The sequence below is a fragment of the Meleagris gallopavo genome, chromosome 8, assembly GCF_000146605.3.
Source record: "Meleagris gallopavo isolate NT-WF06-2002-E0010 breed Aviagen turkey brand Nicholas breeding stock chromosome 8, Turkey_5.1, whole genome shotgun sequence".
In the NCBI taxonomy this organism is placed as follows: Eukaryota; Metazoa; Chordata; class Aves; order Galliformes; family Phasianidae; genus Meleagris; species Meleagris gallopavo.
Genome location: NC_015018.2, coordinates 30,678,127 through 30,705,652, shown reverse-complemented (window position 1 = coordinate 30,705,652; position 27,526 = coordinate 30,678,127). Strand labels below are relative to the sequence as shown.

The 27,526-nt window shown below is 40.6% G+C and overlaps 1 protein-coding gene and 1 non-coding gene across 3 annotated transcripts in view; one reads left to right on the top strand and one right to left on the bottom strand.

The window, feature by feature from the left end:
- CPXM2 (carboxypeptidase X, M14 family member 2) overlaps positions 1-27,518 on the top strand; it is a 63,398-nt gene extending 35,880 nt beyond the window's left edge. For both annotated transcript variants that reach the window (XM_003208224.4, XM_019617880.2), the window contains 10 exons: positions 2,377-2,461; positions 2,819-2,969; positions 9,609-9,697; positions 14,530-14,653; positions 15,766-15,962; positions 16,814-16,993; positions 17,824-18,121; positions 21,188-21,327; positions 21,582-21,681; positions 27,021-27,518. In XM_003208224.4, the coding sequence (XP_003208272.2) occupies positions 2,377-2,461; positions 2,819-2,969; positions 9,609-9,697; positions 14,530-14,653; positions 15,766-15,962; positions 16,814-16,993; positions 17,824-18,121; positions 21,188-21,327; positions 21,582-21,681; positions 27,021-27,274 (1,618 nt within the window). In that variant the 3' untranslated portion in view covers positions 27,275-27,518. The remainder of the gene's footprint in view (positions 1-2,376; positions 2,462-2,818; positions 2,970-9,608; positions 9,698-14,529; positions 14,654-15,765; positions 15,963-16,813; positions 16,994-17,823; positions 18,122-21,187; positions 21,328-21,581; positions 21,682-27,020) is intronic.
- TRNAH-GUG lies at positions 15,493-15,564 on the bottom strand. Its single transcript has one exon. It is a non-coding gene; the product is annotated as a tRNA-His (tRNA).
- Positions 27,519-27,526: the final 8 nt, after the last annotated feature.

Below are 27,526 nucleotides of genomic sequence, written 5' to 3'. Positions count from 1 at the left end.
TCTCTTGATAAGTTAAGGCTGGAATAAATCTCACAAGGAATCATTAATGGGAATCACCTGAATCCAAATAACTCCTGTCACATCTGTATCTCATGGCCCTTTTGTAAAAAGGGAAAAAAGAGGAAGAACTTGCACCCATAGATGCAGTTTTAGTATTTATTGCTAGTGTGAAGGAGAAGGTCACCTGTGCTGTGTTTATTCTGTACCTCACAAATGCAAAGAAGATGTTTATTCCTTACAGGCGAGCCATCGTGCTGATTTGTGTACGTACTCCCAGGATCCTCTGAAATCCTCCTATTCTGCAACTGTACCAGTCAGGATGTGATCCCATTTGTATTTTAATTGGCAGACTGCCTCTGAGAAGCATTTCACTTGTTATCGCTCAGGATGGATTATATGTAGAAAGATTAGTATACATTTTCCTCCAGGAGAAGTCGGAACTTCTGTTGACTGTATGGAGTGAGAAAATTAAAATACGGTAAATAAGTCCTAGCTGGGGAGTGCTTCAGAAGCAGTGATCTCTCCTGGTTTGTAACGTTGCCTCTTTTGGTTGTTTATCCTCACCCTGAAAACTGACCCTAATTCAGTTATGTGCATTGAATACATGCGTCCCCATTCAAACCTGGGATTATTTCTCTCAGGCTTGCTTTCTTTTTCAATGGGAAAAGTTATTTTTCCTCTTCTAAAGGGACGTTTAAGATCACCTAGTTCCAACCCCCTGCTGTAGGCAGGGATACCTCCCTCTAGACCAGGTTGCTCACAGCCCATCCAGCCTGGCCTTGAATGCTTCCAGGGAGGGGGCATCCACAGCCTCACCAGCCAAGCTGTTCCTGTGTCTCACCACCCTTGCAGTGAAGAATTTCTTCCTAGTATCTAGTCTAAGTCTACTCTCTTCCAGTCTAAAACCATTTCTCCTTGTCCTGTTTCTACCTGCCCTTATAAAAAGTCTCTCCCCAACTTTCCTTTAGGCCCCTTCAAGTACTGGAAGAGCTATAAGCTCTTCTCTGAGCCTTCTCTTCAGGCTGAAGAGCCCCAGCTCTCAGCCTGTCCCTGTAGGGGAGGTACTTTAGCCCTTTAATTATCTTTGTTGCCCTCCTCTGGACCTGCTCCAGCAGCTCCATGACCTTTTTGTGTTGGGGGCTTCAAAAGTTCTTAGGTGCCTTACGACCTGTTGCATCTCCCTCAAGTGCCCCAGTTCTTTCAAATCCCGAGAGTTTTCCTTGCTCTGCTTTCCCCCGCAGCACCTTTAATACATAGTTCAGCTAAGTACCTGCTTTTAAGAATGACTCCTTTAGAGGACAGCTGGTTACACGTGATCAGTTTACATACATGAAAACAGGATTTAATCATTTGGACTGGCTTTAAAGTACAAAGGTATCTCCAAGGCATGACTCTCCTCTAAGTCACTGTGTGTTGGAAATTGTTGTTATGAAAAAAGCAAATTACCTTTACTTCTTCAGAACAGAAAGCACGATGAGATATTTGGGGCATTACCTTCTCTGTAGCTGTACACGTTACCATGGGAAATGCTTAAAGAACCACATCAGTTTTACTCCACTCAGGTTATGGGAAGCAATAACCCGTTTCACCTCTTTGATTTAACATGGACAAGGTACTGTCTTAACATGAGTGAAGATTTTGTTTTTGTTGTATTAGGGTATTTTCCTGTAAATTAGGAAACTGGTATCTAGGGTATCTCACCCTATCCAAGTCTGATCTCGGTGTGTAGTAGTGTGCTAGTGCTGTGATCAATTGCACTCTGCTGTGCAGGGGGAGAATTATGTGTGTCTTGCTCTCTACTGCTAATAAAACCAGGAATTATTGCAGGCTGTGGTTCACAAGCCATAGTCTTCTCAAGACCTGTGCCAGGTGGAGGCCTAATGCTCATACCAAGGAGTGGAACCAGCCTGCAAACAGAAGGAAAATCTGAACCAGGGAATGAAAATGCTCCTGCTTAAAACTGGCAGACTTTGTAGAGGTTTTTATTTATTTTTTCCTAAGCTCTCTGATGACAGCAGCAGAAATAATAAATGTTGTGTAGCTGTAAAGGTAAGACTTCTGAACATCGGAGTGAATGTACATGATGTGATGATGTTTTTCTTTCAGGATAAGTGGCCCCTCCAGGAGAGCGGTGTTCTCTCATGTCCTGGAATTCCAGAATACTGACTTGGGCTTTTCTCTGCTTCTGTTCACTAGGATTTTTTGATCATCTGCTAAATCTAGATTCACATGTCACTTTTTTCATCTAAGTGTTGATATGGCTGTGCCAAGTGGGATTTCCATTGCTAGCAACCTTACATGCTTTATAACGAGACAAAATTTGCAGTCAATTTTAGCTGTGGAAAAATAATTCCAGCCCTCTTTATCTTTTTCCAGGAGTAACTGGGTGACCTCCTTCAGAGTACTGGTGAGCAATGACAGCCATGCATGGACTGCTGTCAGAAATGAATCTGGAGATGTGGTGAGTACCAAGAAGCAGATGTTTTTCTTTATGAGGTGGAGCAAATAGGGTAGAGAGGGGGACTGTCCATGTGGAGCTTTGGTTTGCAACATCAGTCAGTATAAAAGGAACATCTCTCAGTGGTCCCATCAGCCTGAAGTAAATTTAAGAGCACATCATATAATACAGGGAGAGGCTCGGGCTGTCCTTTAAGGGAAATGTGTCTGAGCAGGGAAGTGAATGCTGTCCTGACACTACCTGAGATGAGATATGTACATGGGTTGGCATTGGGCCACTGTTCCATGGGGTCACATCATGTACTCAAAGTCTTTTTAAATAACTGATCTTAGCATTTTCACGTGTTTGGTGCCTGCACAGATCTTTGAAGGAAACAGTGAGAAGGAGATCCCTGTTCTCAATATGCTGCCTGTGCCACTGGTTGCACGCTACATCCGCATAAACCCTCGGTCCTGGTATGAAGAAGGCAGCATCTGTATGAGGCTGGAAATCCTAGGGTGTCCTTTACCAGGTAAGTCTTGCTCAGTTGGTATTGCTATCAATGCCTGTACCAAGACACAGCAATTTTAAGTCCTTTGAATAATTTTTGCTCTTGACACAATACCTCTCCTTAATGGAGAGAGCTATGCAAAAAGAATTGGAAAAGTATGTGTCCAGAGACATGGGCAATATCAGGATAACTCATTTCAAACGCTACTCTGTAGTATATATAATTGGCTATATTAATAAAACAAGATTGCATGGAAGATCTAACAAGATTGTCTCTGTTGTTTGGGTTGAAGTGCAGTGCAATTAATCTTACTGAGTGCACACATACTAGGGAGGCAGTAGAATTATATATCAAGACAATCACTTGCGGATGTCTTTAGCTTTTGAGGCAAGAAAGAGCCATTGTAATAATGCAGTCTGATTTTTATTTTTTTTTTTTAATTCTTCTTTTTTAAACTTTATTGCACAGGCTATAGGACTCCTTTGAATTGATCTGAAAGCAAATGCTCTGACTGATGGTAAATGGTTTTAATCCTTGGCTTAGACTAGAAACTGGGTGCTGAAATGTTGAGCACTTGATGTTTCTTTTATAATACAAGTGTAGAGCGTGGTTAGCGTTTGTTACTGAATACGAAGTGAAACCTTAGAAAAGGGGCCTTCTATGTGACAGACCCATATTTCTGATAACCATGTCGTAAATAGTCTCACGGTGGATTAACTTACGCATGTTTGAAGAATTCTGTGTCCAAACCTTCTCTAAGTTGCCATTCTGCTCGCTCCAGATCTTTCATCTGTTATTTTTTTTTCTTTGCTCTTAAACCGTGGCACCCTGGGGAATCGATCTCTCTTTTTTTTTTTTTGCAGGGAGGTATGAATAGCATTTTCAGAAATACTAGAACCACAAAGAGAACTGCCTTTCCAGAGCCTATCATTACTGCTTTAACTGTACCTGCTGCTGTTCAGGGACTTACTGTGTCCCGTTCCACTGCTGATGTAGGGTCTTCAAATGCCAAGCAGAGGTAGCTTGATTTTTTTTGTCTTTCAGGTGTTTCAGTACTATTTTAGAGAGCAACTTAGAGAGTAATTCTCTCTAAGGATAGAGGAAAGAGCAAAAATGCAGATATTTTGAAAGATGTGTTTTTGTGAGGTTGGTTTGTTTTAAATTGCAGCAGTTTTACACTTATATTCTTACTGGGTATACACCCATATAGGGCCAAATTCTGCTTTCAAGTGTTAACGTTTGTCACAGCTTCACAGCACCATACTGATGGTGAAAGTGTTACTAAGATCAGAATCTATCTGCACTTTGTCTGCTGTTGAAATGAGTACTGTTACAGCTTGCTGAAGAGCCTGGATTAGCAGAGAAACAGCACTGAGGCTTCCTCCTGACAGTTTTTTATTGAGTTAATTGTCTGCAGTGACCAGTTCTGTTTATTCTTGAAAGAAAATGCTATATGCATTCATTGGGAAACAATTGAATGGGGTAGGTTTATTCAAAATGCAATTGGACTGCAGGAACTGATGGGTTTTGATAAGCTGCTGGCCCATCCTTTTAGCTCGGAGAGGACTGACATCTCTTTCTTCTAGCTCACTTCATTCATTGCAAGCAAGGCACTCAAAAGAAAATATTCCCCAGGTTGCAGAGGCCTTTCCACGCATGTTTTTGACTAGCAGGATATGGCTTATTTTTTGTCAGTTCCCTGTAAGTGAATGTCCCTTTATAGACTTTACTTGATTTGGTTCCAGTTAAATAGCCAGCTGGTTTGGCCTTAGGTCCAGCCTCATTGATCATGCTGCTCTGCTACACTGCACTGACTGTGCAACTAGAAATCAAGCTTCCTCTTCTGAAAGAGGATTCCCATGTAAAACTGGGAAAAAACAAATTCATAAAAAACAGTGAGTAGGACTGTGTCGGTTCACCCAACCTTATCCTTTCAGAAGCCAGTGATCCATAGAAGTAGTTTTGCCACACTCGGTTTCCTTGAGTAAATGGTACACTTGTCATTTGCACCCTGCAGGTAGATGTACAAGATATCAAATTGTCAAGAGGAGCAGCTTGGACAGATTTCAGAGCTCCCGTGCACTGTGTCCTCCTGAGCCAATGTCAGTGCATGGGTAGATAGGGTGTAGGGAAGACCCCAAGATGAAAAGATGGTTTGTAAGGAAGGAAGATGGTTCTGGAGGTTTTTCATAACAGTGCCTCATTTCATGTCATTTTAACTTGTAATAGTAGGTTGAATGTCTTTATTAAGCCCTGAATACATTAAGTGGTTGGCACTCAGCCGGTGCTATGTATCAGCTTTCCATCAAGTAGGCTTAAAGGAGAAGGAATACCAGATGAGAAAAGAAATCTGGATAAGATATTAATATTCTAGAAAAGCTTGTTAGCACTGGAAGAAGGCCATGAAAACAACTAGAGCCAGTGAGGTCCTGTAGTAGGACCTGCTAATTAAATCTGCAGTGTATACTACATGACCCAAACATGGACAGAAAGTGAGAAACCACTGCTTGTGGTTACAAGAAGACTTGTACAGACCGATTAGATCAATGGTATTACTAAGATACTTGTCACTTTTATCAACACAATGCTTATATATTATTCATAATGCATTTTTGCTGTACTGCAGGCTAGTTTTGACAAACAGCCTTTTCTAGATTATGAGTGTAGCTCTACAGAAACAGCTGTGCTATCCAACCATGTCAGTACTGCCTTTCAACCAACAGAAGACATTTACCGTTTCACCAATGGAAAAAACAGTTAACTGCTGGGGATAGGTGCCATCAAATCCTACCTGTGCCAGGGGATCGGAGCTGCCATTTCCTGCTGGTGAAAATAGAGGACAAATGCACCCGCCTGTAATTCTCTCCCCGATCTCCAGAAATGTCAGTGTTTACATAGATGTAGACTGACACGCACAATCTTTTGTAATTGCCTCAGAGGGATGGATGTACTTTTCTTGCCTGTTCTTTTTCGAACTTAAGAAAAAAAATCAGAAAGAAAATGTGTATGATCAAAAGTAGCCAGAGAGAAGAGAGAGAAAATTAGCCTAGCTCTTCATGCATTTATTTATACTGTCGAGTATTCAAGGCAATAGGCAATCTTTTAAATTGAATAAATTTGTGATAAAATTTAATTTTTAATAATTCTTATATAGAAGACTATCATTGATATCATGATTATGCCATCGCTTTCAACTCGAGATAAAAGAGGAACTGTAACTCCCCTATAATGGAGTACTGCGTCCTGCACTACATGCATCATTCGGTCCTATTTTCACTGCTTGCCTCTTCTTGTCAAGTTACCTGGTTAAGTCCGGGCATGTGCTCACTTTGTATGAAACTCCACAGTTAGCTTTGATTATTGGTGATTGTGCATGCAGCAGCACTGAATTCAGTGCATTACTTTTGAAAGTAAATTTTTGCTTAAATTGACAGCCTGTCCTAGGGTTCTGTTTTTATTTGTTACAAAGCTAAAACTTAATCTTCTACAATTTAAAACTTTTTGGAAGTTCTCTTGAGCAAATACTGAATAAAAATGAGACCAATTTCAATACTGCTCCTGGGAAAGGCCAATGCATTATTTATCTCCATACTCCTCTCAACAGATGTGATGTCTTCCAAGAATGCAGTGGCCATCTTTAAAAGGCTTTTGTTCATATTTTATCTGTAGAATTTTACCATTCCAGAGAAGTATTGCCATTGCTCATTGTTATTATGATTTCCATTAGAGTTCTCCATTTATTATTAGAATAGAATTGTAGGAACTCATTAGGAAGATCAAATGATGCTAGAAAACTTTTAAGAAGAAACTACCAGAGGTCAGGAGTTTTTCTCTTGCATATCTCATTCAGTCTGTTGAATTGGAATTAGTTGTGAGGTATTTGACTATATCTCAACATATGTAGAAAATAATCCACATATAGTAGAAGGGTGCTACAGAAAATCCAAACTACATGTCAAACTACTCAGCAGTGGATCTTCTCTGTTGCTAGGTTTAATTTATGGGCAATCTCCAGAGCTGTCATGATGGACTAGTGGGCTATTTTCAAGCTGATCTCCTTTCACAGAAATGGAGATAGAAAAGACTTCCTAGCCATTTGCCTATCTTTTTGGAGAAATACAGTGTGAAGGAAACAAGCTATCTTTACCTGAAATCTTATTTAACTCTCATGGTAACGTAAAGATAGATTAGTGGAAGAAAATGCTAATATATTCCTCAGTTTAAATGGAAGTGCCACACATTTGCAGTGTTTTTCCCCCTTGGAAGAAAAAGAGGCTGTCTGAGACGAGGTTGTGAATAAATGAGCACATTTCAATTCAAATTATTCTCTGGTTTGAATATCTTTCACTCCGTTTCATGAAAGAAAATAATTCTGCCAAGGTGGTCCTAGACAACTGTGCAGGGTATTTTATGCATTTCCACATTTTAGTCCTTAAGTTTCCTGCTGCAGCAGAAATCCAATGATCCCAGCCGCCTTGGAGTAGAACCTGGCAAAATATGTGTTAACTCTCTGGGGAGCTGTCAAATAGTGCAAGTTTTCTGAGAAGGTCTAGAGATGCCATCGTTCTCACTGTATGTGTTTTTCAGTTCTTTGACTTTCCACCAGCTCTGCAGTATTCATAGTCATTCCCATGACATTAATGTTTGATGTATGGAAAAAGTGCCAGACTTTGAAAGGAATGGGATTAAAGTATCAGGAAAAAATCAGCTGCTGTATACTTTGGCTTGTGGTGATAGAGAATGCCTTCAACATCCCGGCTGTTTCTTTTTTATGCTTATTTTTATATTAATTTTTACAACGTAGATACTTTTACGATGTTAAAGATATTCCTTGAGGCATTAAGGAATCTTTCTACAAGAAGTGCTTTTACAATTTCTATTTCTTTGCCATCGATACATTGACAAGTAACCTCTGTGAATTAGCATGGGCTGACCTTGAAGAGTTTGGCATCCCTGAGTTGTTTGCAGGGTTTCTGCAGCACTGCTGCTTTGGGTGGACCTGGATGACCTGCAGTTGGTTGGAAAAAAAACAACCTGAAAATGCAGGTGTGCTGTCTGAAATGTCACCCTCTTGACTCTTCAGAACTTTTTATAGGCAAAGGAATCTTGTTTCCTCACCTGATTAGGCTCCGAATGAAATAATTTTCCAGTTGGGCTTCCTATACGTGTCCATGTCTATCGAACAACCAGATTTGACTGGGACAAGATGTTTTTTGCTTTTTTACATCCCACTCAATAGACTATACAAAAGTATTTGTGGAAGGGAATGAAAAGGGAAGAAAATCACTTAAATGAAAATTAAGTATGTGGTAGAATACATGAGTGATTTTACAGTAAAACCTAATAAAACTTGCACGTTTCATTTCATAAATAACTTAAATGGTTCAAAAAAACCCACAACCCCAGAACCAAAATATAAATGCATTAAGAATTTTATGCGGGGAGGAAATATGAGAATTTAGATATATTAATATCAGAAATGTGAAGTTTAGATATGTTAAGCTGTAAGGTATTCTTAGGTAGTTTTCCATAATATCAAAAAGCATTAGTTATTGCAAGAAATGACAACAAATATTTCTCCTACCAGTAGTTATCTTTTTCCCTTTCAAAAAATCACAGCTGTTTAGTGGTACTGGTTGGTTTTTTTTTTGTAGAGAGGTGTCTTTTCACTGTGTAGCAACAAGATAGAATGATACTTAGATTTTAATACTTGGTTCTTCCCCTAAAAATTTTAAGCCAATTCAGGATGATTTTGTGGGAAGAGAAATTATCTTTCAGTTTGACAGTTACACGAAGTATAAGATGTTCTAGAGAGAGCACATTAAGGAATGTCTCTGTTTTCCAAAAAATTTGTTTATTCCTAAAATAAATCATGATAGATTAGATTAAGAATTTGTGTATCACAGAATCTAAAGCTTAAGTCCTAGCAGTCTTGGCTGGTTGGTTGTTTTTGTTGTTTTTTTTTCCAGGTGAATGGGCAGAACACTCACCTGGAAAGTCAAGGAGGAGAAAGTTTTTTTTTATTCAAACCACATATTCACCTTGGATAGTACGAAACACATGAATTACAAATTATATCCATATAGAAAAAAGCGTGATTACTTGAAAGTTCCTTTTTTAAAAAAGACCTTAGACTACCAAAACAAATGATGAGGGAAACGATTAGGCACGTTTAGTATGTTCAGTGGTTCCTTTCTGTAGGCAGCGCAAATACTCTGAAAATACCACACAAAGTTAAAAACAACTCACCATTCCTTACGAGAGCAAATTAATTAAGTAGACATAAAACATTTACGGGGGCTTTTTCCTCTGATGTGATATATTCTTTTCCTCTCCTTTATCTCTCATCTGACTCATCGTCTGCCCGTGTCCTTTGCACTCCCCTGTGGCCTGAGGATGCCCTTCTGCTTTTCTCTTGGAGTTCAGCAGTGTAGCTGCCGAGTGAGCAGATGCCTGCTGCCTCCTTGCTTTTGTTCAAATCAATACCCGTTGATTTCTGCTGTAGTGAGGAATATTTCAAACTCATTGTTCCTTTTCAGTTTTGTTTTTGAAAACCTGCGTAGGAGCATGGAGGTTTCCACGTTCCATGCCTTTATTACAGTTAAGAATCTTTCTAAGTGGCTAATAAATACATGAAAATTATTCTGTTTCTTTTCTCAGACCCAAATAATTATTACCACAGGAGAAATGAGATGACAACTACCGATAATCTCGACTTTAAGCATCATAACTACAAGGAGATGAGGCAGGTAAGCAGGGTCTGTGCCCTTCAGGAAGGGGAGGTGCAGTTCTTCCAGAGCTCATACAGAATATGGTTTCTTCCCATTGAAATGTTATTAAATGTGCCTGCAATCTATTCAGTTTTTATCTCTTTTATTCTACTATTAAAAGTTGCAATCTATTAACATTTCAGTATCTAAATTTGTACGTCATCTTAAGCAAGTGTCACTGCACTACAAGGGAATATTTACACCCAACATGCCATCATTTTGATTCCATGTGTATTTAACAGGTAAACATTACATGAGTTTCTCCTTACAAATTTGACCCTGATTTGGCCATTAGAATTCTTCTATCTTTCAGGGGTTTGGCATAACCCCAATGAACTATACAGCATCAGATTCTGTAGAGTACTTAAAATCTCACCAGAAACTGTTGAAATCGTTTTGTTGTCTTAACAAGGAAAAAAAATCCAGTTAGTATAGTTCTAAAACTCCTAGCCTTGTTAATTTTGTTCCCATTGCTTCAAATAGTCAATCTTGGTTTTTGTTTTTGTTGTTTTTTATCTTGTTTCGTATCAGCGCAGACATAGGTGTGGATTGCACCAAGGAAATGTTTCTGCCTCCTTTCTTTTAGGATATAAAGATATGTTTGGACTTGAAGCGTGTGAATCATTTGGTGAATTTTCAGTATATTTGTACTGCATGAATCACTGTTCATTTTTATTGAGCAATTGTGTACTGAGTCACAGGCTTATTTCAGCAGAGATTTCATGGCCTATATCTCTTAGCATAAAAATTAGACAAGTAGAAACTCAATTGGCATTATTACTGCCAAGATCAATGAAGTAAAGGGTACTTCAGGTTCTGATTGCAGAAAGACAGGTTGATCAATTTAGAAAGGTCTTTGGTTAAAAAAATAAAAATTAAAAAAAAAATCAGTTTTAAAATTGGACGCTTTTCCAGTTTTAATACAAGCAGAAAATTTGCAGCTGTGGTTGAGACTGCTCAATTGCGACCTGTCTCTGTGTTCTCCCATGATTTGTGTCCCTGCATGTCAAAACAGTTTGTGTGTTCAGAACTGAATGCATTCTAATTGGGTTCTGCTGCTGGTGGGCAGAAGATTGCGAGCTGGGACGTGTTAAGTTTTATATCCCCCAAACTGCTCTTTGGTGACAGCCACAGAACTTAATGTTTCCTTTAACTTTTTTTTTTTTTTTTTGTTGTAATACAGAGTGTTGTTATCAGTTTTGTTAGCACTGCCAATCATCTCATAAAAGCACTGATCTTTGGAGTTATTTATCATAAACACTGAAGGAGGAGGAGGGTGTTCCCTGGGCCATGTTTTGGAAGCATTACATTACATTGCAATATGTCAGGCATTTGTAGGAGGGAGGAATTTTTCAGTGTCTGATTATTTTAATAGAACTCTCTATTTAGGAAGTTGAAATTTACAGTATGAAACGTTTCTTTGAGAAGAGTGCTTGACTCTTCCTTCAGTCAACAGAGACACTCACTGTAACTCACACTTGGAAGCAGGGATCGTCTTATAGTCCACAAAGTATATAGTCCAGAAAGTACAGACATGATGCATTTATACTGTAAAGCAAGCTTTGAAAATGGCTGATGGATATTTCTGGAAATAATTTGAGATGGACACTTGAGTACACGTGTTGCTTGTGTAACCTAGGTGAATCATACGAAAGAATGGAAAACCATCCCTTCTCATAAAATGAAACATCTGATTAAATAGAACGTGGGAGAAAACCCTGCCAAAGTATCTGACATTTCTTTCCATGTTAGAGCTAGCTATTCTAAAATAGTCACCTTCAAGCTTCAGAAGGAGGTGAATCTGAATACGGCCCAAAGCTTCAACCTTGTCTTTGTTACAAACTGAAATGTTTAACCAGAATCATACTTTGCTTAGAAAATAGGAGTATTAATTTTTAAGTCTGTTTAACTGTGCATAATCCTTTCCTCTGGGACAAGTCAGATTGCAGTCACCCTGCAGGTCTTGCGTTGGTCTTCACGGCCAGCTTTGTTCATGGAAGTGGTGGAAAGGTAGTGTGGAACGTTCTGAATTTGAGCTGTATGCATTACCTTTTTATCTGAGGGTGAGCCAATGAAATGTAAGTGTAATTCCCAGCCAACATCCCATGCTGCATACAAGGCCAGATTGATGGCCTCCATCTCTCCACTCAAGAAGAAGGCAAGTTCTGTTTTGACATGAAGCAGAACAGAGAACACAGAGGTCTCTATACCTGGTCTGTTGTAGGACTCAGATACCCAAACGATTTTCATAAAGGATAACGGATAGCCCTAACCTGAACGGCATTAAGGGGAGAGCCTTTTTGCCTCCTCCAGGTTTAGGCAGCACTCAGACCTACATTTAACACACCTTTCCTGCCAAACTGAAGAATTGGTCCTTCAGACACCAGCTCTGAAGGGCTTCTTCAAAGACTGCATGCAGTTTTTCCAAGGCGCTAACAAGATAAATAATTGGTACTGACAAACAAACAGGAGCTGTCAAATAAGAACTGCTGGTGAGCACAACTCTGGAAATGTTTTACAGCCCTGTTGGTTGTTAATAAAGCCCTGATGGACTATTATCATCAATTGTCTCTGACAGTTTGTACAAGCGCAAAGAAAACACTGTGACATTCCAGGTGACCTATTGTGCCGTTTGCAGGAAATGGGCATGAGAAAAGCAAATACGAAATATGTTCGTTTCCAGCATTGTATTTATATATAAACACTTATCCACCTACTATAACCACACTGCCATCAGAGGGACCACAGTGGAGAGTGTCGCGTAGGACCTGATTCAGGAAAGGTTCTTCGTTTAACTTGGAAATAGTCACAGGCCTGAAATAAAACAGATGGTTGGGAGTTTGCTGAGGCCAATACAAATATTTCCATTGTTTGTAAAATGCTTTGAAATTCGTTCTAGGCATTTTTCTCACCAGGAATGAACTTCAACGTGCTTTCCTAAATTGATGCCCTGGATATCTGGTGCCAGGTACATTGGGAAAGCTTCTGCTCTGCAGAAGGATTTTGTGAACACTCTGCAAGGACAGGCTCATCTCCCTGTTTCAGAGTTGAGTGGCTGCTCTAGTAAGAAAGATTTCCATAGCTCACTTTCCATTGGTATTTTTGGTTCACTGTGAGCAATTTCAGACACGGTGGCTCTTGACCATGGAGATTTAAAGCATTCTGTCTTAAAAACTTGGCAATGAGTTGTTAAATCTTGTGTAGAAAATGTAAAACAGTGTCCCCTGCATCTTATATGCGCTTCTACTGGAAAAACAAATCGTGGCATACCCTTACGTACATGCCCAGAAGATTGAAAAAATTCCATGGGAATATTTTGGGTGCTCATAATACCAGCACGTTGATGATGATGGCAGTGGTGGAAAAAAGTACATAGAAAACCTGGTAGCACACTGATGAAGCATACGTGAATGCAGTTTTAGAGGAGCGTTGAGTTGACGTTTGCAAAAGAAATTGTTTCTCATATGTATAAAGCCAATGTGTGAGATGGAAATACATTTAAAAAAAAAAAACACAAAACATCTTTTCTGTCTTTTAGTGTGATTATAAATAGAAGTCTTTTATTAGAGGAATTTTAATGATGTTCTTCTCAATGTGAATTGTTTCCACTTTGATGTACTAAATGGTGACATGGGAATTGGACACATCTAATTAATGTTTTTTTTTTAAATCATCAGCTTTGTTATCATGCAGTATTGTCTCTATATTAATACTGTGCGAGCAGAGACGTTTTGTTATGCTGCAGTACTTCTTCAATAATATATGCACCCTTGTTTATGGAAAGATTGTCTAATTAATAAACCCTAGGGCTCCAATTTACAGTAAAGTCCTTATTTATTTCTTTAATCCCTTCCACTGAAAAAAAGATCAAGGCAGATAAATTTTGTCATTTAAAGCTATTTACAAGAATTTCTTAGTAAGAACACATGTTTTTAGTCTTGTATGTGAATCTTAATGTTCACCTGAAAATCGCAGTGAAAATAGTTCTGTTTCTTTGAGGGATGATTTAGACTGCAGATGTCCTTATCTGGATGACATCTGCAAAACACCATTGGTTTAAACATAACTACAGCCCATACCATGACCTTCCTTATGCACTTTATTAAGCAGTAAGGCTAATTGATTACATTTAGATGTCACGCAGTATCTGGAGGAATGATGAACTGAGTAGATTTTGACAGTAGATGCTTTCAGACTGGATGTTGGCGTTGCCATCATTTTTTTGCTGAAGCCTGGTAAAGCAATTCACAGGAATTTGTTATACCATTTACTTGCTGAAAGAGTGTATCCCGTTATGTTTATGGGAGTAATTCAGATAACACCTGTCTTGCTATTTTGGCCACATCAATACTGCCTACAACAATGATTTTACTCATATGAGGCTTTATATTGCAATACAGGGCATGTAGGAAGAAGTGTTGAGAAGCCTAATTACCCTCCATCCATCGTGTAATGTTTTGAGAACATATGCTCTATTATCTCCTGATAGTGTAGGACTTACGTAGGCAATTGTTTGTTTGTTTGTTCGTTATTATTCCTTTTGAACCTACCTGTCATGTAGTTAATACATCTCATGTAAGCAAGATGTAGAACTTCACCCACACTGTGCTGTTTCAGCTTGTTCCAGCTGAACAAAATTGATGTTGTGTGATAGGAAAGCTCTGGTTCATAAGTTAAGCATAAAGCACTTACAACTAAGAAATAAGATAGAAAATGAAGAGTGTCTTAAACAACCAATCTGGAATAAAATCATAATAGTTGAATACTGTTGATGCTGTTAGTCTAACTCTGTGTCATTTTTTCTTTGGCAGTTGATGAAAACTGTGAATAAAATGTGCCCAAACATCACAAGAATTTACAATATTGGAAAAAGCCACCAAGGACTAAAACTGTACGCTGTTGAGATTTCTGACAACCCAGGAGAACATGAAGTTGGTTAGGATTTAATCTAACTAATTCTGTTGAAGGGTGTTGGGCTTTGGTTTTTTGCTTCGGTTTTTGTTTTTTTTCCTTCTCATTCTATCTGCAGTAATTATCCCTGATGGAATTATATTCATGGCTGCAATGATTTCGAATGTGTGTGGGAGGAACTTCAGTGCTGAGTTTCTAAAATGAGAAGAGTAGGATGAGCACAAACAGAAGGCATTTTGAATATAGGATCAAATTCCTCAACGATAATGAATTTTATTCTTTGCAGTAATAAAGTAAAAGTGAATCTTAGCACTGGGAAATGGATTTCAGTGCTGAAATTTACGTTGCTTTGGACGAAAATTTGCTTTTTTATATGGGAGTGTATGCATTGCAAACAAAGACAGGTCCAGTCTCCCAGTATGCTTTCAGTGGTGAGTGTTGGGGGGTTCAATTTCCTACGGTAATATCATCCCACAGGACAGGTAATCATTCAGTCTGTGATCCCTCTGTGGATATGAATAAAGATCTCACTGTGTTGCTGTCCTTGTCAGGCATTGGTGTAAATGTGCTCTACCATACCTGTGAATACTGTGCTAAGTGCCCAGCCCATGCAAGGGAGGTGTTACCCAGGTGTTAACACCAGAATAATTCATCTCATGTCTTACCCCCACATCAGTGCCTGAGATTGTGTGTTATGGGCTTGGCAAGTGGAAAGGTGGACCCATCTGAGGTTGTCCCTTTTGGATCTGTTCTAGTTGGGGTTTGCAAGTCTTACTCCTTCAGTGGACTTGGCCGTCTTGAACCTCATTGGGTTGACGTGGGCTGACTAAAAAGGCAGAGCCTTGTGTGTACCACCAAGGTGATGCCGTGACTCGGATTTGAACCGAGGTTGCTGCGGCCACAACGCAGAGTACTAACCACTATACGATCACGGCGTGCTACCAGGGCTCTGATGCATAAGCCTGTTATTTTAGAGTAACTACAGAAAGTAATTATTTGTTTCTTATGTGTTTTCATTTATTATTTTTTCAGTTAAGGCATTTCTCCAACCCACATTAAGTGAAAAGCTGCTGCTTGATATCTGTAGACCCTTCATTTGCTGCTCTGACTGCATTTGTGTCCTGTGTGATTGCCAGGTGAACCGGAATTTCGGTACATTGCAGGAGCTCATGGGAATGAAGTGCTTGGACGTGAGCTGATCCTTTTGTTAATGCAGTTCATGTGTCAGGAATACCTTGCTGGGAACCCACGTATTGTGCATCTCATCGAGGATACCAGAATCCACCTTCTTCCCTCAGTCAACCCAGATGGATATGACAAGGCATACAAGGCGGTAATGTTGAAGAATTATTTAGATCTGTTAGATTAATGAAGCAAGTGACTGTTGTCATTTATTTTTTTTTTTCTGGATATGATATTCTGTGAGCAACTGAAAGAATAAAATAAAAATAAAAACAGAAGCATCAAAGCTAGCATAAGCCATTGAAGTATCTTACCTGAGGAAAAATTTGTATCGGTCTTCATGTGATATTGGCTAATATGAGGATGCATAGTGGAAAGGAGGGGCCCTAAGACTTCCACAACAAACGGTATTGAGGAGTAAATCAGTGAGAGCACCAGCATGGAAAATGGAGAATTTGTGCAGCCTGTTTTGCCATGGGAAACCAAGCTTGAGTGCATGAAAATCTGTGTTCTTTTGTAGCTGAAATTTAATATAGCACCTAGCACCTTTAAAGAGCACACAATGTGTTGGGCATCATGATATTTCAGTCTGGAATAAGACAGACAACGGGAAGGGAAAATTCATGGGCTCTGTTCAGGTGCACTGGAAAATCTTTCTGGGCAGTCTATAGCAGCAGACTAGAATGCAAAAGCTGTGCTCACAGCCATAGAAGGGATATATGCCATCTCCACTGTAACCTAGGGAAAAATAGTCTTCAGCAGAAACCTTGAAAACAAACCAGAACATTTTGTCTAACCCCAGGTGTTTTGACTTTGGCTTTACCTCAATCAACTCGAAAAAAAAAATAATTCCATCTTTTCATTTCTGTGATAGAACTAATTCATCCTTCCATTTCTGTGCATGGATCATCCCCAGTTACTTTGCTGGGGATTACAGGTTATTATATTCTGAATGATCATTTCTCTTTCTTTTCTTTTTCTTTTTTTTCCCTTCAATCTAAGGGCTCAGAATTAGGGGGCTGGTCTTTAGGTCGATGGACTCAGGATGGCATTGACATCAACAATAATTTCCCCGATTTAAACTCTTTGCTCTGGGAGTCTGAAGATCAGAAGAAGAGCAAAAGGAAAGTTCCAAATCATCACATCCCAATTCCTGACTGGTACCTATCTGAAAATGCCACCGTAAGTAACACTGGCTCCGGAGAGATGGGAAGATGAAATTGGGGGCGGGTTGAAAGACTGAGCTTTGTATTTTTCGTGGAAAATGCAGCTTGCTGGTGAAGCTGCATACCTGCTCTAAGACAAATGTCTGGGCTTCCCTGATAGTCAGTGGAAATAAAATTGCACCACAAAGATACAGTTGGGTCCCATGTTTTAGCAGCTGCCCTTGGAAAGGGAGCATCTTCCTGGAGTGCCGTCTTTTCCCTCGGCTATTGGGAGAGCCTGGAGGACTTGATACCTAAATTTGAGTCCCAGGCAGGTAAAGAAACAGAAACATAGCATACCACTTTTACGAGGTATGCACCATCCCTGTTTTTTTCTTGATGTTGCTTGAAATAACATCACAGTGGCTTACGCTAGCCATGTTAAAATTTAACTTATTGTTTGCATGGCATTTGAAATAACTATTTATAGTGGCCAAGCTTCCCCTGTTTTGCAGGAAAGGCACTTAACTGCAGCAGTTCTGTGGGCTTTAGAAATATTTCCCTGCTTAAAACCCCTTATTTCTCAAACTCATTCCAGCTGATGCCACTGGGCACAGCATTATGATCTGACAACTTGCTGGTTCTAGATCACTCCTGCAGGATAAGACAAAAATGTTAAGGTTTGTGTTAGCTTTTATGGGTTGTCAGTGGCCTCCAAAACGTGTCTGGCAGGCACTGTCATTAAAATACTTTCTTCTTGGCCGCATCTCTTGTGCTGACTACTCACTCTGTGTGAAGCATCTTCCAGTCTGCCTCCAGATTTCCAGATCTCACAGGCCACAACAAAGCTGTTTCCTTCTTTCCTAGGTGGCAGTGGAGACGCGAGCAATCATTGCATGGATGGAAAAAATTCCTTTTGTGCTGGGGGGCAATCTGCAGGGAGGAGAGCTGGTGGTGGCGTACCCCTACGACATGGTGAGGTCCCTGTGGAAAACACAGGACTACACACCCACACCAGATGACCACGTCTTTCGCTGGCTCGCCTACTCCTACGCCTCCACGCACCGGCTGATGACAGACGCGAGGAGGAGAGCGTGTCACACAGAGGACTTCCAGAAGGAGGACGGCACAGTTAATGGCGCCTCGTGGCACACCGTGGCTGGAAGTAGGTGCCTGAGGAAATGAGCAGAGTCACAGAATGGCTTGGGTTGGAAGGGACCTTGAAGGTCACCTCGTTGCAACCTCCTGCTGTGATCTGGGTGCCCCCCCACTAGCACAGGCTGCCCAAGGCCCATCCGTGGATGTGAGCGCCTCCAGAGATGGGCACCCAGTCTGGGCAGCAGTGCCAGGGCCTCGCCACCCTCTGAGTACAGAATTTCCTCCGAAATTCTCGTTCATTGTGCCATTACGCTGTTAAACGTGATAATGACATCACTGCCTGGTATGCACTGTGGAAGTAAAGGTGGTAAAGTGTGCTCTGAGAGCAATATTTCCTCGTCTGGAAATCCATTTGTTACACATCGTCAGCTAGTAGCAGATTGACAGGGGCTGCTTTGTCACTAATACCCAATGGCCATTCTGTTTACTACCAGGGTTTTCCAGAAGTGCAATGTGTTAATGCATAGATTCTCTACATTCAAGATGGTTTGCTGGGAGAACGACAACCCAGACCAAATCTCCTATATATCAGGGGAACCTCAGCTGCGTTGAACAGACCTGCTTGCCTGCTGCCATCTTCTTTTTAAGAGACCTGGACGTGCTCATGCTTAAAATATGAATAGGCTCCGCAGGCATTTTTGCTGCCAGAATAAATTACAGAGCACATCACTCACAGTGTGCCCCAGCCTGCGTCACTGTCACTGAGCAGAAAGGGGAAGCTGTGCCCTGTAGTGCAGACAGAGCATCACTTTCTAGGGAAGCCCAATCAAAGACACATTATTATCAGCAATAGCTGCAGTTATCTCTACGGTTGCACACTTGAGCAGACTGATGAGGTGCTCTGCAGAATCATCACAGCTCTACTCAAAACCTTTATTTCCAGGTGCATCAGTTAGACAACACTTTCTACACAATTAAGAAGGAAGCAGCTTGCCTGAATGACAACAGGAGCCACTGCAGCCCTAATGGCAAACAGATGCAGGGAAGCATCTGTGCAGACCACGTTTTTATTGGAGCTGGCTCTTGTTTGTAACTTGCAGGTAGTTTCACTGCATAAATGTTTCTCAGCTTTGGGGTTTTTTTTTACATTGGCCCATATATGATTAACATTGGCCAGCCTTTGAAAGCCAGAGCCAAGAATTAACTTTTCAAATATTTTTTCAGGAGGTTAAAAAGTGGTGGGTGAGTTTCAGGGAGGGGAAAGAGGAAGATTGAACTGCTCAGGTCGGAAGGCCAGTGTCTAATGATAGGTTTGTATGCATTTCTCCAAATTCTTTTGAAAATACATAACTTGCTAACTTGACTGCTTAATTATATAATTTATGAGCTTAATTTTCCTAAGTGCTACAGAAACACGATTATGAATCAATAGAGAAAAGATGGCACTGGCCATGTCACTGACAGATATTGGTATTAAGTTACATTAAGCAACAGTGTGCAATGTGGATGCTGAATAATGTCTTGATTTCTTAGAAATGATTGCATATTGGATTTTGTTCATCTGATCTATTTTATTGCTTTATGATGTTTCTCATTATATTACATATCCTGCTTTATTCCATAATAATAAGACTTCCAATATTGTCTTTGAGAGAAATGCTTGAAATATTGCTTTTGCTTTTGTTCTTTACATCCCAGAGCCTAGGCTGAACCTCGGATGATGTGGTCTCCATTCAACCCGTGGGATGGTTTTAGACCTCATCTCTTCATCGAGAAATGGAATGAATTTTGTAGTGTAGATATGTGTAGACACGTAGAGAAAGACATGCACATATGCACATAGACATATTCTACAGCTGACAGAAACCAACAGCACCCTGTGTTTTCCAGATATGACTTCAGAATTGAACGCAAATTTCTCTCATACTTTTTCCATTCCATTCCCTCTGTGTTCCCACGCTGACACAAGTGTAGATACATTGGTCACTCAGCTTTCTGTTTATTTACCCTTTAGTTCAATGTATAACAGTTTCTGCATGTATTTTGGACAGCAATGAATGCAAGTTCTTTAGGCAAATTTACATATAACATTCCTGCACTGGGTGTGCTGCTCAAAGGCAAAGAACAGATGAATTTTATTTTATTTCTAGTGTTTTCAAGGCTGGAATTGCCTGTTAATACACAGAGAGTTGCTCTTGGCAACGTTAAGCCATTTTCTAAAATACACATACTAAAACTGAGCAATTGCTATGTATTGCAAAACATTTCACAATAGATTAATCAGGATGTGATAGAATATGTGAGGGAAAAATAATTGTGGCTGTTTCTCAGATGGAAGAGAAGCGCATTTGTGCAGTGCAGCATATGCCACTGTCTGATATTCAGGCTTTCCCCACCAAGAAATTTGAAGAGCATAACATCTGCCTTACGTAATCCCCCAACTCTGCACCCAGGAGGCTCTTAGGTCTCATTAAATATTTGACTACTGCTCTGTGGTAATTGGACAGGGCTACAGTTTTTTTTAGTTTGTAACTCTTTTCCAATAGAAGTGAATGCATTTCCTTATAATCTTTGCCATTGTGAAGTATAACGCTTAGTGATCATGAATAAATATTTGCTTAAATATTCTTTTATTGTAAAAGCAAGTGGATAGTAATGAAGGAAGCTCCTATCACTCCTTTCTCTAATGCTCATAGACCGTACCATGTTATCTGTGTAATTGTGAAGAGCTAATAAATGGAATTTTCCAAAGGAAAATAGCTGCAGGAGTTGGAAGAGAAAGCTGAAAAATGGAAATAGTTGAGATCTGAATCTAAATACAGTCTTCCTTAGCAGTCGAGACCTTTGTAAAGGTCACAGCACTTTCTGTAATGCAGACAAGCTGCAGCTCCTCACAGGCACTGATGTTCCTGGGTTTTGGTCAGGACAGATTTCTAATGGAAGTCCCCATCACGGAGAGATGATGCAGATTGTATTCCTTTGCAAAGCCATAAGAGGAAACACAGAATGGATTCTTTCACTCATTACAAGCTTATACATATATACTAGATATATGTTTAAAACTGCATTGTTTCCATTTTATTACGTTCCATTGTATTTTACTCCACTGTATTTTTTTACTCCCCATTGACAGGCATAAACGACTTCAGCTATCTGCACACCAACTGCTTTGAGCTGTCCATCTACGTGGGCTGTGACAAGTATCCCCACGAGAGCGAGTTGCCTGAGGAGTGGGAGAACAACCGGGAGTCCCTCATCGTTTTCATGGAGCAGGTATTCAAGAGCATCATAACTCCTGACCCACTTGTTGGCTTCCTTTTCTGCTGCTTTATCTGCGTGTCATATCTGTCTCTTGTATTCAGCGTTGCTGGGATCCTGCCAGTATTTGTAAGCTGAATTCACATTGTATGAACCCCAAAATAGGTATGCTTAATTCACATGTGGAATTTGTGATTTGCTCCGTCTTTCTAATGGCAGCACTGCTCCTTGCTAAGTAATGGTTATTTTTTGGCTCGTTCTCTCAACAGGTCCATCGGGGCATCAAGGGCATAGTGAAAGACATACATGGAAGGGGAATCCCAAATGCCATTATTTCAGTAGAAGGTGTTAACCATGACATTCGCACAGGTAAGAAATGATGATAGTATTGTGCAAATAACCTTCCATCTGCCCCTGATCAATTGCTTAAGTCAAGCTATGTTAAAAGAATTTTTATTCCTCCTTTTCTCATGAAAAGCTAATGCAAATTCAACCTGGAGTAACTGCAGCACTGACAAACAAAGCTGTCGTAGCAATTTGCCATACAGTGTTCCTCTGGCTGTTAAGTAATGGGAATGTGTTGGAGATGTGAGCCTGAGCTGTGTCCAGAGGAGGAACAGCTGCTGGAGGGAAGGGGTTTCACACACACTGCAGTCTTCTGCAAAGCATCACAGCTTTGGGAAAGAGATTTTGATGGGGCTCGGCCAAAACAGTGCTTTGTATGGGTGAACGTCAGCCTGAGAATTAACTTTCAGTATGGATGGCTAAAAGTAAAAAAATGCACAAATGTCTGTTACCTTGTTTGATCTACACCCAGATGTAGCTATTTGTGCTCAGAGTAAACTCCAGACCCATTTAATGGCCTGGCAAGTAGACATGGCACTAAATAAAGCATTGCCTTAAATAGACGCTGGTGACTACAGGATTAATAGTAGTAATACCTGAAAACTGTCGTTGGCAGGACAGGGGCTGGATGGCTGTTGTGTTTGTGGAGGTCCTGTGTGATTGCTTATGACCCAGTGGCTGGGGCTCTTGTGAGCTCTGACACTGGGAGAGGGGCATGGAGAGGAGATGGGTAAGCAAGAGGTGATGGCAAGGGCTGGCTGCCGAGGTGCAAGATGGCACACTTTGGTGTGTTGGCTGAATCCAGGCTATGGAGTACCACAAAGATAATTTTCTTTATTCTTTTGTTGGGGGTGGTAATAAATCTTGGAATATCTAACTTAGTTTACAAATAATTTTATTTCGGTGTTACTGTGTCTCTGTTTAAAACAGAACGTTGAATAACAGATAATTAGGCAGTAATGCCTCTTCCTTAAATATTTCACAATTGGACAAGTGGGAGATGATAGCAGGAATGAAAGTAATCACTTGGTTTTCTCTGTCTTGGAGGAGTGCCACAAACTGTAAGTTGCATTCTTCTGCTAATAGAATTAATGTATTTCTCTGGTTGAGACAAACAAGTGCAAGAGGCTCCAGCTCTCCGTATGTTGGATTCTCACATGAAAGAAAAATCAACTGTTTAAAGACAATGAACAAGCATATGGAAGTGAGTCCTGGTGGCATGGGGAGAAGTGCACAAGGTCCCAGAGCCCGGCTTGTACCACTTGAAAGCTTGCAGCTGCTTGCATTAGGCTTACTGCTGAGCTTCTGTGGCTTACGGCCATCTCAGTGCAAGCAAAAGTAATTGCTTTATTATTTTTACTTTTATTTTTAATGAGAAATGCTGAAGTTGATAGTATGTTTGGGAATCACTTTTTAGATTGGAGCTACAGGACTTTATTTGTTTTGTATTAGGCAGATAACAATGTATATGTTGTTGGAGACAAAAAGCTAAAGTGCCACATATAACATTAGAGAAAGAAGGCAGATCGTTGGCATTCTCCTTCCTTCTGTACGTTTTAAAATGAAAAAATTATATATCCATTTAAACCTCTGAATTGTCTTGATATAAAAATGGTCCATATGGGAGGGGAGTTATGGCCACCATCTTTATTCATGTAACTTTTTGTTTCAAGCAACCTAGGCTGTAAGGTACCTGCTGTTTCTTTGGTGCATCTACGTGGTAGACTACCTTGTAGAGCAGGCAGAATTGCCTGCAAAGGCCTTCTAACATCATTGATTATTATTATTTTTTTTGAGAAAATCTCTTGCCAAATGTGCACAGAAAGCACTTTTTTATTTTCTCTTGGAGGTACAATGTGTCTTATGGGAAAAGGAGACTGGCGGCACTAAGCTGGTCATATTAATAGGCTATTTGGAATTATTGATTTTGAGAGTAAGAGCTTTATGGAAGATTATGCCATTTTCTCTTGATGCAGATGCAATTATTGATTAACTGTGATTATATTTGATTTACAATCATTCTGTGATTCTATATGGTGTTATGATTAGACGTGGACTATTTTCTATGAGATAACCTTTGGAAAGGAGTTCATCAATTGGGTGAAGGAATGCACTGGATGCCCTTATTCCCTGATGCTCCAAATGCAGTCAGTTTTCTGGTTTGTCTTAGAATCATGGAATCATTCTGGTTGAAAAAGACCATGAAGATCAAGTCCAACTGATCATCACCATGTCCACTAACCACGTCTCTAAACCACATCTTATCACTCCCACGAGCAGAGACCAGTGGAATTTCTACCACAGAGGAAAAGTAGTTTGCTAAATGCATCTGATTTACCATGGCCATTGTGTTTTAAATCAGACTCAGGTGGCAGCTTTCTGAGTATCATAGAATCATAGAATGGCCTGGGTTAAAAAGGACCACAATGATCATCTAATTTCAACCCCCCTGCCATGTGCAGGGTTGCCAACCACCTGACCAGGCTGCCCAGTCCCTTGGAAAGGATTGCATTTTGTTTACTACCAGCTGCATACAGTAAACAAGTAATAAATGACTAACCCTGGAATATTTAGTGAAGGGTAAATAGTTTTCTACATTTTTGCACACTTTGGAAATCTCAAAGCAAGTCTTAACCGAGAAATACACAAATCTCTTCCAGTGAAGCATTTTGTACTGGAGCCTGTACCAGAGCTCAAAGACTTGTGTATTTCTGTGTGATTTTTTTGCAATTAAGCGTAATTAATTTAATTTCACACAATGTTCAGAGAAAAAAATTATGAATATTTTGATAAACTTGATGTGCTTTCAGCATACATTATGTAACCAAACTCAAAGATTTGGAAGTAGCATCTAGTTAGTGTGTAATATCATTAGTCTCAGCTAGGCATATTTCTAGTGTTAGAACTTTCCCTTTTTTTTTCCTTGCTGGCTGCGTTTCAGTGGAGAAGTTAGGTTTCAGTTATTATATGCATTGGGAATACAGCACTATCACTTGCTTTTCTGGGGACATTTTTGCAGGTAAGTATTAGGATAATTTATATAGGGTATTTAATAAAATTTGTTACATTTATGTTAATGACTTAATTTTAAAATAGGGGTCATCATAGTACCAGAGGATCACTGAATCATTCAGGTTCGAATAGACCACTAAGAGTATCTAGTCCAACCATAGACCCATCACCACCATGATCCTATCAAAGAGTGAAATACATCCTGCTCACAGCTTGATATTCAGTGTTGAAATGAACCATAGACCCATCACCACCATGATCCTATCAAAGAGTGAAATACATCCTGCTCACAGCTTGATATTCGGTGTTGAAATGATTTCCCAGTGCTGTGTCAATGGGTAGATGTTTTCCTGGTGTGTGGCTGTGATAAAATGCTTATTAAATGTGTTAGAGAAATGTGGGTCAGCCTTGGGGTGGGGATGCAGCATCCCCAGGGATGTGATGGTGGACACACCAGTGGGAACCCAATCCCCTTCCTGATCCCCTTTTCCCTTGAGGGGCATAACACTGCTTGGCTGCAAGCTGAGCGCATGGGGAGCCACACTGGGAGCACAGGAACTGTGCTGAGGGGGTTCTACAGCTCAAAGTAGGCCCTTAGGGAGAAGTTCAAGCAACGTGGACAGCTTTCAGTCTTGCCTTTTGGGTAGGATGCCAACAGACCCAACAGCAAGGGAGAATAACTAAATAAGGAGATCCTCAGAGAGCCCATTCTGAGAGTGCTGTTCCTGATGTCTAAGAAATAGGAAATCTGGACCTTGGCTGTCACCTCACAGCAGGTCACAGTGAAAGAAAAAACCTGAGCAAAGTGCTAATACAAGAACTAACACAGGTGTGCTTGCACACAGTTTCACATTTGCAGTCAGAGGCTGCAGTACCACAGTATAGTTCATATTTCTGTTTTGCTAAGGCTTGCTATTTGCGATTTTTTACCATGCCCTAAATTAAAATCATATTTTTTTAAACCAAGGCCAGCCAGTCTGATCTTTTCCCAAATATCATATTTTTACCCAAATGATCTTTAGCTTTTGCAACACTGCGTTGCAAGCAACCCAAGGCAAGTGGTAGTAAGGCTGTCAGCTGTCATTAGAGCTAAAAACAAGAGCAAACAACCAAAAAACCCTCTCTGTACATGAGATGCTGTGCTTCTATTTAAATATAGAATTGCATGCTTGATTGAAACCTATTGTCTTTTTTTTTTTTCTTTCCCATTGTTGGTGCCATGTTCTCCTGTAGGGCTGGCAGGAGAAGGAGAGGCACATGTGCCATGGGGCAGCCTCATAGCCATCCTCCTACCACGAGGCTGTCACCTTACCCATGTGCTGGCGAGTCTGCATTCACATCAGTAACACTTCACTCAGTTTTCCCTGGGGAATAATGTCTCTACCATGTACTGTTTTAACCCCTTTTTGCTTTTCCTCCACATGCATTCACAGGAAAGCGTTATTTGTGTTCATTTTAAGGTGGTCCTTTCTGGAAATGAACTGCTCTTCTTGCATTCGATTCTTCTGGCTTGGTTTTGCTGGAGACGTTTCCTTCAGCCCTGTGTGTATTTTACTATCTACTGGGATATCTGGGGGGAAGTAGGATTACTTTGTATTTCAGTTTACAGAAAGCTGAATAGGGAATAAAAGTTCAGATGGATTTTTCCTTTCTATTGTCTTGCACATGGAGGCTTTGTTTGCATTTTCATGTACAAGCCCAGCTAGTTACATCTGCACACAGCCAGGTCCAACGCCACATGTCCATGTTGTATCTTTGAATCAGGAACATTTCTTCTTAAGGCATGAACACGTATTTAGAATAATGAACGTGTTTTCCCACTATTTTTTGAGCAGTGGTTCACCACAGAGGGTGACACAGAATGGTTAGAATTAGAAAGGACCTTTAAAAGCCATCTGGTCCAACTTCCCTGCAATGATCAGAGACATCTACAGCCAAATCAGGTTGCTTAGAGCCCTGTCCAGTGATGATCTCTTCCAGCTGTGAGGTTTCCTGTTGGAGCTCCAGATGAAAGATTTTTAGGGAACACACAGCAAGGAGTGCATCCCACTCCCCTTGCCTCTTGGGCTGGGGAGCTTGCATAGCTAGATTACCCTAAAATTCCTCTGTATTAAAGGACTGGTGGGTTTCTGTGATGGCCTCAAGTGTGCCATGAGTTTGGTTGTTAGCTACAAGGCCTGGATGGCTGTGAAGGACGGATGCAGAATTGCCAGTCCAGTGTCTCATCTCTACTTGTGTCATTTGAAAAGCAACCTCCAGCTCATGTTGGGTACCAGCCTGTGCTGCATCCAATCCAGTATGCACTGCAGGAGAAAGGAACTCTGTCTTAAAAGCATCCCTTTCCCACACAGGAGCTGATGGGGACTACTGGCGCCTTCTCAACCCAGGGGAATACATGGTCAGCGTGAAAGCAGAAGGCTACACCACCGCCACCAAGAACTGCGAGGTGGGCTACGACATGGGAGCCACCCGCTGCGACTTCACCATCTCCAAAACCAACCTGGCAAGGATCAAGGAAATCATGAGGAAATTTGGGAAGCAGCCCATCAGCCTGTCCCTGCGGCGGCTCCGGCAGCGGGCTCGGCAGTGGAGGCAGCGCAGATAGAGCCCAGTTCTGGCAACGTCAGCCCAGCCGTAGCACTAGTGAGAGCTGCATAGCCCAACCCTTCCTACGCATTTCCCTGTCTGAGGCCTTTCTGTTAGTGGAGCTGGATGTGGGTTTGTCAGTGTGGCAAAAAACTGGAGGCAAAGATTGGTTCAAGCTGAAGTGAAATAAGCCCTGGTGTGTGTGGGGGGGGAGGGAGGTGGGAAGAATGAAAAGATGTTTTGAGTTAAAATGAAATGTTTTTGGTGGTTT